The 10,675-nt window shown below is 32.2% G+C and overlaps 1 protein-coding gene across 1 annotated transcript; it reads left to right on the top strand.

The window, feature by feature from the left end:
• Positions 1 to 6,569: 6,569 nt before the first annotated feature.
• On the top strand, positions 6,570 to 8,099 carry LOC113774835. The gene has a single exon (XM_027319468.1). It carries the CDS (start codon positions 6,755 to 6,757, stop codon positions 7,883 to 7,885), a length of 1,131 nt encoding a protein of 376 aa, XP_027175269.1. The 5' UTR covers positions 6,570 to 6,754; the 3' UTR covers positions 7,886 to 8,099.
• Positions 8,100 to 10,675: the final 2,576 nt, after the last annotated feature.

The raw sequence follows: 10,675 nt of genomic DNA, 5'->3' as shown, positions 1-10,675 counted from the left end.
ATGCGCTGTTGACGGTGATGAGGTGTGGAGATGAAGGATCATCAAAATTATCATGGATAAGTGGTTTGGTGGAGGGTTCTGATTGAAGTTCCGGGGTTGATCGAACGGTTGAATTTTTATGACCTGAATATGGGAAACTGCAGCTGTAATTTACTAGCATTGCTCCCCTCCTTTTCCATTTTGTTTGTTTGGAGGCGTGTTTATTGAGAATACTTGTCCACTTTATTCATATTTGAATAAAAATATTTTGGCTTATTTGCATTAAACCCCCCATGATACAAGTGAGTTGCACTTTTTTGTCCCTTAAACTCTTTTTTTTTTTCAGAAATTTGCCCTCATTTGATTAAGTATGAAAATGTTTTTATAATTCCTTCATACAAAATGATGTTGTGATGACTTTAAATGCCTAGGGTGATTTACCTTTCTTTTTTTCCTCTTTTCATTCCAAGCCATCAGTGTCCACTGTCCATAAACATAAAATGAATTTTTGAAAATGTTGTAATTTGTTATTCTAAATTTGTTGGGTTTAATTACTTTTACTTTCCACATTCTAAATCAAGATTGGAACAAGATATATATTTCATTGTAAAGCATATTTTATTAAGTAATTTAATTAGTTAAGTACAAGTGAATTAACATAGTCATGTACTAAAACGCATAGAAGCCAACTACGCAATATGTTCTCAATTTTAAAAAATGATGGAAAATTTTGACTATGAGACAAAAGGAGCAAATTATGGGAAAATCTTGGTGGTAAGGTAAAAGGATAAAATTATTACAAAACAACAACAAATGACAAAGTGCAACTTACCCCTATTTTCAAGCCAGTTAAATTCAATTAAACTTAATAAGAATTTTGAAGGCCAAAAGTTTGACTTAGCGCTTTTCACCCCTACTATAGTCGTTACGTTTTGATCAAAGATAAAGGACAAGTAAAAGTAGGATAATCTCATAGGTTCATGAAGAGATTAGTGTAAATGTAGTTGAGCTTAGAAAAATAATTTATATTGAATGTATGGAAATCAAAATCTTAAAGCTCTTTAATTTTAGAGGTGATCTTTTCGAGAGACCAAAAGGGATTTACTAGAAAGCAAATTCTTTACAAACAAAAGACTAAAAGGGCAAATGGTTTAGCTCGTATTTTTACTAAAATAATTAAATAAAAAAGAACTTTTTCCTTTTTAGAATGAACGTTTTTCATATACCACAAAGTATGAATGTTTGCAATCAAACATTTTTTAAAAAATTCAAATTCGATTCGACCTTCAAAGTCAGGCAATGGTCTGCATAGCCTTATATAAATAAAAATGTTGTCATTTTAACCCTATTAAATTTTAAAATTTACTTTAATAAAATTTTTGTGTGCTGTATGATCAAATAGACTAACTAACTGGCCTAAATATTTATTAATGGTATAAAAATTTATTAAGACTCTTTATGCCTAGCAAGAAGTCAATAAAGAAGACAAATTTCTCATTTTCTGTTGGCTGCCATTTTCCATCTATCCATCTTCCTACATCCCATGCATGTCTATACAAATGACCCTAGCCTCATCCGCAATTATTGTTCCATCTATTGTGTTGCCCACCTCGTCTTTATCCATCCATCTTTTCTTCCATGCAATAGTCTCTTCTATTTATCGTACCCCCTTGCCAACCCTTTTACGCATTTAGCACAAAAAGTTATGCTCACAAGCCATGTCAAAGCAAGTCGTCGATATACATTTTTGCTATAAGGTGAGTGCTTATGTGGAGTCCATGCACGATTTTCCTGAAGCTGCTACTTAGTCCCCAGTACTTGGGATTGATGTCCTCAAAACTGCAAATTTTGTTGTTTATAACAATTGTTCATTCCTTTCTTGAATCCATTATTCTCTTTGCAACTGTAGTGCGAAGCATCTACGTACTATATTCCCAATTGGATGTCAACTTCTGCATAAAATGAAAAGTTATATCTGAAACGAAAATCTTGTTCCTGGTGTATGCAAAAGGTATGTTTGGATTGGCCTACTTCTGAAGAAAAACACGCTAGAAACCTCAAACACCTAAAAGACGGACAACCATCCTCCCCTATTACCATCTACTCTTCCTCCAACTCCACCACCGGCCTTTTTCTGACCCCCTACAGCTCTTGTATCTTACCTTACTCGTTGGCCTTCTCCCATTTCCCTAATCTGGGAAGAGAGTGCAGAAGAGGATACGGGAGGGAAGGAAAGAGACGGTAGGCTAGAGAGGAGAAAAAAGTAGGGCGTTGCAAGAGGTAGATAAGATCATAAGAGTAAGGGGTGGCAGGAAAGGGACAGGTGGGGAAAGGGTGGCTAGGAACAGGGGGAAAAATAATGGGGGCTAGGTGAAAAAGGGTGCCAGAAAGGAGAGTGTGGGGGAAAGAAAGGGTTGCAAGGGCTAGCTGAGGTGCTCTTGACCTTTTCTAAACTGAAGTTTAGAAATTCGGCTTTTATAAATCTAATTTCAGAAGAAACCTCAAAAGTCGGCAACTCTTGAGTTCCTCCCAGAACTTATAAACCAAACCCAAACCCCCCCAGAACCTCAACTCTTGGCTAGCTGAGGTGCTAAGGGGCAAGAAAGTGGCGAATACTGAAACGTCACAGTAAAGGAAAGCCGGAAAGGTGACAGCATTGGTCGTTAGCCAAGACGTTGGGAAGGGCGATGATGGCTTTAAAAACAACCCTAAAAACATCCAATTGTTTTTTTTTTAAATACATAAAGCACATCCGAGATTAAAAAAAAAAAACTTAAACCAAAAGGAATCTAAAATTTTGCTAGAAGTTATCACTGAACTTCTTTCGAACTAACAAAATTAGGAAGGTTATAAGCACTTCAAAACCATCATTTGCCCTTAAATTGTCTTTTCTTTCTAAGAAGCACCGGTAACATTTACCATTGGAAAATATATATTTGTTGAAAATGATGAGGAAAGTTTAGGCTTAGGTTGACTTATAGAGGCCAACGAGATAGTGACTTATGCACTTCTATATTAACTAAGACAATTTTAATATTCAATTTGGACATTGAATGGGTAATTTTGGAAGTTTACTATCTAGAAATAGTCGAATCATGAGGTATTCTACAAATGATTAACTTTCTATGCATTGATAGTATATACACTATCACTGTTGTATATATAATAATTAATCTGAAATTCAAATTATGTGTATGTATCGTATATTTAATCGTGATAGTGTATACATTGTCAATGTATATAAAATTAATTTATTTTACAAATGAAGAGATGGAAATGGCAAATGGAGCTAATTTTCAACTTCTAATGACAATTCGTGACTTCATTTGAGTGATTTTTTGACTTTAGCTGGTAATATGAAAAAAAAAATTAGTGTAGATGGTAATGTGGTAAAAAATCCATATTATGCAGCTAAAGAAAATCTTCATTTTACACTTACTTTGAATTGGGGGAAAAAGAATACATAATTTGGTGACACGCTAAAAATTTTCGTCATTTAGAAGGTTTGGATGGAAAGAAAATTATAAAGGAAAAAAATGATAGTAGCGTTACTCCGTGAATCTTTTATCCCAGATATTGTATTAATCTCAAATCCACCATTTATTATTCTCACCACCACACGTAAATATATGATGTGAATTTATATTTATAGTGTATAACAAATACACTATTACATGTGAGTTTACATATGGCAAAAACATATAGGATGAGGTAGAAATTGGAGCACATGATGATTAGATAGAGGATCCGAAATCTTTTTTGACCCATGCACGGATAGAAATTGAGAGAAAGTAAGAAATTTTCAACACAGAAATTCAATATGTAAAATAATATACTTTCTCCGTGTCATATTTTCACTTTATTAATGTTCTAAAATAAGAGTTATCATGTCAAATTTAACACATGCTTTTCGATATTGCCATTTGAAAAAACAACTTTTTAAAATTCTAATACACATCTATCAAGACAACATTTTGAATTCAAATGATACATTTTTAAATTCATCAATGCCACCTCATTTATACATAATAATTATCATGTCTCCATGAAAAGTTGAATTTTCAAAAAATGACTCTTATATTGGGATGGAGGGAGTAATCATTTTTATGTTTGAAGACAAATATTTAAAAGACACAACCTTCTTTATTTTTCTTCCTTTCTCTCCCAAAAAGAAAAGGCCATGTGTTAAGAAGAAGAAGAAGAATTTTTTTAGCAAAATGACTCATTCCTTCACTAATTTTATAACAAAACCAATTATTGTAAATAAACAATCTAAAATAGTAATTTATTTATCTATAATATATTAGTTAAATATAAGAGTGAGTATTCGATAGAGCGAGTATTCAACAGTTCTCAAATAATCTTGTTTGGCAAGCAAGTTTTTGATCAAGTTTGTCTGCTATAATTTTTTAATAACTTTAACTATTGTAATCTTAAAAATTTTTCAAAAATTTTAAATTATACATTTCAAAATATTCAAAAAAAATTTCTACAACTTTTACAGTAAGTTACAATAAAATTTTAGACAAATATAAAAAAAACTCACATGTCAAACGAGACCATAATATATCTATTTACTCGAACTTGACTCGCAAATTCAATCGAGTGGATTGAACTCGACTCGAACTCAGGGCCTGTTTGGAACCTGAGTTTTTTGGGAGTTTGTCTAAAACTTTACTGTAGTGCACTGTAGAAGTTTTTGAAAAAATTTTGTAGAAGTTTTTGTAAGGTGAAAAACTTTTTTGTAGAAGTTTTTGAAATGTTACTGTAGACGTTTTTTGGATTATTTTTAGAGGTATTTTTAAAACATATTTTTGAGTATTTTATAATTTATAATTTTTATATTTTTAAACATTTATGCATTTATAATACATTTATAAATATTTAGAAATAAATATATTTATATATTTATATAAAAATATATAAATGTATTATATTATATATAATACGTAATATACATATATTTATAAATGTATAAATGTATAATTAATATAAATGTATAAATTATAAATGAATATTATATAAATGTATAATTATAATTTATAAATGTATATGATGATTATGTATAAATGTATTAATATAATTAATATAAATGATGTATTAATATTATGTATAAATGTATAATTAATATTGTTTATAATTTATAATTTTTATTGTTTAAATATTTATATGCATTTATGCATTTATAATACATTTATAAATATTTATAAATAAATATATTTATATATTTATATAAAAATATATAAATGTATTATATTATATATAATACATAATATACATATATTTATAAATGTATAAATGTATAATTAATATAAATGTATATATTATAAATGAATATTATATAAATGTATAATTTATAATTTATAAATATATATGATGATTATGTATAACTGTATTAATATAATTAATATAAATGTATAAATATATTAATATTATGTATAAATGTATAATTAATATTGTTCAAATATTTATATATATTTATGCATTTATAATACATTTATAAATAAATATATTTATATAGGTATATATAAATATATAAATGTATTATATTATATATAATACATAATATAAATATATTTACAATTGTAATAATTGTATATTATTATAAATGAATATTATATAAATATATAAATTAATATATTATAAATTTATAAATATATAATATTATGTATAAATGTATTAATATAATTAATATAAATATATAAATGTATTAGTATTATGTATAAATGTATAATTAATATTGTGTGTTAATATTATGTATAAATGTATTATATTATACATAATACATAATATAATTGTATAAAAATATACATAAATATATACACATAAATGTGTAATGTATATAATATGTATTATATTTATTAAATATATAATATATAATATTGATATAAATGTATAATTACATATTCATATTAATATTAATTTATATGGTATATAGTATTTATATAAATATATAAAAATATATTTTAAATAAAATAAAATATTTATAATATGTTTAAATAAATATATAAATATATAATATATATAATAAATTTTTGAGGTTGTGGGACTCAAAAATTCAAAATTTTTTTTTGAGGTTACCGGCGGCGCCGGAATATGTGACCGGCCCCGGGAGAGGTGGTGGAGGCGGTGTCTGGTGTGGTGGGTTGGGTGAGGGAGGAAGAAAAGTTTTTGAGAATTTTTTTGTGTATAAATTTTTGAAGTGTGTAGGTAAAAAACTTTGAAAAGTTTTTTGAGATTCCTGTAGCAAAAGTTGTTAAAAAACTAATAGCTAAAAAACTTGGTAAAAAACTAGGGTGCCAAACAGGCCCTCAGTTAAAGCCGAGCAGCTAATCAAGCTACTCGATTGAGTTCTAGCTCTAGGCCAAATAACGGAAGCCCAAATTACATGAGAACAGAGAGCAAATACGCAAATTTGGAAAATGACAAAAGTGCTAACAACCTTCAAGTCGTAGGAGGAGCGTTACCAAATTTGTCTTTCAAGTGCAATTTTTTTGAATTTCAAACCTTTTGGAGAACTTGTATAATGGGATGATTAATATCCTTCCAGAAACTCCCCTAAGATTCAAAATATTGCCATATCAGATTGCCCCAGTGAAACGTCCAGCTCACTATTCAGCGGTATCTCTGCTTCACTATTACTATACACACGCAGCCACCGCTACACTAGGATAAAACGCACACAGAGACACGCTATAAACTCCATAAACCCACCTACTTCTATACACAGTCGACGCACGAATTTGTGAAGATACCACGTCGCCCGTGACGAAAGATGAAGGCCTCAATCAAATTCCGCGACGAGCAAAAGCCCTTAGTCAGAGCAAAAATCCCATTAAATGTCCTCAGCTTCCCATTCCAATCAGGAATCGTCGCTGGCGAATCCAAAGAGCTCTCTTTAAATCTCTCCACTTTCTTTGATGCCGGCCCAGCCTTCAAAATCGCTTATCGCCCGAATGATTCTCAAAACCCTTTTAGCGTGATTTGCAAAATCGGAATTGGGAATTTTGGGTCTCCAATTTCGAGCCCTTTTACCATGAGCGCCGAATTCAATTTTGTTGGCAGTCAAAATCAAAATCCTAGCTTTTTTATCCACTTCAAGCCTAAATTTGGGGACTTTTCAATCAAGAAATCACATTCATCCATGGCTTTGGTGAAAAAAGTGGAACCAAAGCTGAACGCCGCTGTTGGCAATGGCGAGGAGGCGCCGCCGTTGGTGAAGCACGGGTATTTTGAGGAGAGCGGGCTCTTTTCGGGTGCGGAGAAAATCGGGGTTTTGCCAGCGGAGTCAGCTGCAGCGGCGACTGGGATAGCGAATAGCATGATGTCTGGGATGGCCGTGAATGCCACTACTGCTTTTCCATTGAGAAGCCGTGCTGTACTGAATTTCCGGTGGGGGCTTAGGTTTCCGTCGGCTGCTGCTTCGGATGGGGTTGATGATGCAGTTTTAGTAGGGAAGAATGTGCGGACGGCTGGGATTTCGTTTAAAAATGTCCCTATGCTTGTGATGGACAAAATCTCGATCGAACACGTAGCCAAGAAGGATTCGAAAGATTCTAAAACTGGGTCGGGTTTAAATTTGGCGGGGAGTGATGACGTGGCTGGGGTGTGTTTGGATGTGAGGAAGCAGCTTGAGATTATTCAAGCCGAGAATGGGCTGTTGAGGAAAGCTTTACATGATCTGAGATCAGATATAGCGGCTGGGAAGATGAACATATCCTTGTCGGATGGTAGTGGGGGCCGTGGTGGCAGCGGTCGTGGTGTCGAGGGGAGGGATGGGAATAAATTTGATAGGCGGGGCAATGGCGGTGACAGGAAGCAATCAGAACTTAATGGGAAGAGCATGGAAGGAGACGTGAACGAGGAACTGATGAAGAAGACTTTTGTTGGTGCTACTGTTGTTTGAGCTTGTTTAAAAATTTTATTTACCTTTGGCAATCATTGAAGAGTTGAAAAGGTATCTATAGTCTTTTTGGGAGCTTGTTTAGCTTAATGTAGAGAATGCAGAATGTAGGAAGGAAGAAGTGCTAGTGCCTAGTAATATTTTGCTGGCTTCTTGTCAACGAAGGGAAGTATGTTTGCTAGTTCAGGAAATTTTGTGTATATTGTTTAGTTATTTATGCTTGAAGTGAGCTTAATATGTTCAATTTTAGCTATGTATGAGGATTTCTTTATGCAAATAAGTCTTAAGTGCTGGTTCGTTTGTCCAAAGTTCATTGTGCCAGTTAGTATTACTCTTGGTTGCTTGTTAGTTGTTAACTTGTTATCGTGAGATAAAAATGATTTCTTGTGAATTGTTGTTTTCGGCTGAAATGCTTGCTAAGTCTAGTTGCTTCAAGTCATATAGTTCTTGGAAAGTCTTTTGCTCCAGGCTCTTCGGGATCCATGCTATGAGATTGGTTAGAGGTAATACTTTAATAACAGTTTACTATGGAATACTTAGCTACACTCCAATGGGATGAAGCAGTTAACATCCTTGGTCTAAACTTGGTTTGCCAACAACATGATATAGTAAGCATCAAGTTTTGCTTCAGAATTTTTACTAGCTCTTAAAGTTTAGCTTTTGAGAACCTTGGGAAATTAAACTACTTGCTATTCGTTTAATTTGCCCAAACTCTGGCATCTTTCTTCTCCCTAGCCTAAAAAGTGTATCTTGCTGTGCAACATTGGCAAAGATTTGAAAACAGTTCATGCGCAGTGAGGGAATTTATCAATGTCAAAATGGTTGACAATTTATAAGACCTTCGCACCAAGGGCTTGAGCTGCTGATCTTGGATTTTGGATTGGGAACTGGGCCTCTGGAATGCTGTCAAAAGTGTAGTAACTGACTCACTGAAAAATGGATAGTTTGTTTTGTGTTTACTGGTATATGTCACAGGACGGAATGCTAGTAATATTTTGTTTGAATCTAGCATTACTGCTTGGACTCATATACTAGCATGTTGGATCTTGCTATCCATTATGATGCCATTTAACTTTGATACCCAGTTGGCTTGTCAGAATTTCACCATTAGCATACTTTTGCCGATTTGCTAGTAATTCATTTTAGACAGAAATGAATTCTTGAGGAATTATTTTATTCAGCTCAAGTGCTTGTGAAAGTGCAGGTCTAGTTTCTTTGGAATTTTCTGAACTCTATTGGCCTGGAAATACAACAGGGGCAAGTCATATGCTCCAATGTTTTTCAGATACAAACCTTAGTGCCGGAGAAATTGTCTTTGTTCTAGTGATTAGCATTTACAGCTATGAGATCAGGTGGGATTAGGAATTCACTAATTAAGATCCAGCTTATGAATCCAATATACTTGGCTATGATCCTGAGGAATTTGGTCACTGCACCTGATCTTATTGAATCCAATTCAAATATTATGAATCCAATATACTTGAATCAGGTGGGATTAGGAATTCAGTACAATTTGTCTTGCAAATTAAAGAGTTTGTCGAGGCACCGCATCCCTAAACTGTTTGACATTCTGCGAATAAATTTTTGGGTTAATTACACTTTACCCTCCTAAACTTGGGGATGAGTAACACTTTGCCCTCCTATACTAAAGAAATATACACATCACCCCCATGTTAACAATTTCAAGATTTTGAGCGACATCACCAATTTTTATTCCAAAACTAACTCCAACTGAAATAGGCATAAATAAATATTCTAAGTAATTAGAAAGGCATTGGCTACCATGATTGCAATACTTTAAACTTGTCCAGGAATGAATAATGTAATATTAGCTTCCATGTGCAACATATTACATATACCATAGATATTCATCAATATAATCAAAATAATATCATTGTGACTACGGCTTTTAAAGCATTCCAAAAGAGGGAATATCATCCCATTTGATTGGCAACTGAATTAACAAAAACAAGTTTCATACTAAATTGTCCAAAAGATATGTTTAAGAACAAATTTCAGCAACTCAAAAGTCAGCAGCATCATTTTTCAGCTTGTTTCTCTATTCTTTCCTCGACAAATAAGATGCTTCATTCGTTAATCTCCCCATTCTTTTTTTGTCATTCTTCTTCTTTTTTTCTTTAACATCACATGAGTTTCTATTATTAAGGCGCTAAAATTTCCACCCAATGGACATGGTAGTCTATATAGATAATATGTATGGGCATTAATGTCAGTTCATCGAATTTTTTTTATGGAGTTCTAAAATCTGATGTCATTAGGGGGTAAACTGTGCATATTATGAGTTTAGGATGGTAAGGTGTTACTTACCTCCAAGTTCAAGGGAATAAAGTGTAATTAACCCTAAATTTTTGGAGAGATTCTTAATTCATATACCGATTAACTTTTTTTATCACACATATAATTTCTAAATAAAATATCACAATGGTACTTTTTCAAAAAAAAAAACAAAAAGAAAAAAGTCATCCAGAAGATGTAATCCAAATGGAGTTCAACAAGAGGTGTTGAAGACATGCTTGGTGGGGAGTGTAGACATTTGCCGAAAATTTACATGTAACAATTACCAGTGTCTGTCAAGGATTAGATCAAGTATTTTTTTATGATAGACTTAATAAATGTGAGTGCGTCAATTCACGTGTTAAAAGAATTTGTATTAAAATATTAATACGCATTATAATTTAAAGTGTAGCTCCAAAATTTTCGTTTGGGTCAAAGAATTTAACAACGGATTTAAAATCCATCCAAATCGATTTAATTGTTTAGATTATTTAAGAA

The sequence above is a fragment of the Coffea eugenioides genome, chromosome 6 (genome assembly GCF_003713205.1).
Source record: "Coffea eugenioides isolate CCC68of chromosome 6, Ceug_1.0, whole genome shotgun sequence".
NCBI lineage: Eukaryota > Viridiplantae > Streptophyta > Magnoliopsida > Gentianales > Rubiaceae > Coffea > Coffea eugenioides.
This window is presented reverse-complemented; position numbering and strand designations above follow the sequence as displayed.

Bases quoted from the DNA above. Each gene is read 5' to 3' on its own strand.
- LOC113774835 (XM_027319468.1), top strand. From the start codon at position 6,755: ATGAAGGCCTCAATCAAATTCCGCGACGAGCAAAAGCCCTTAGTCAGA.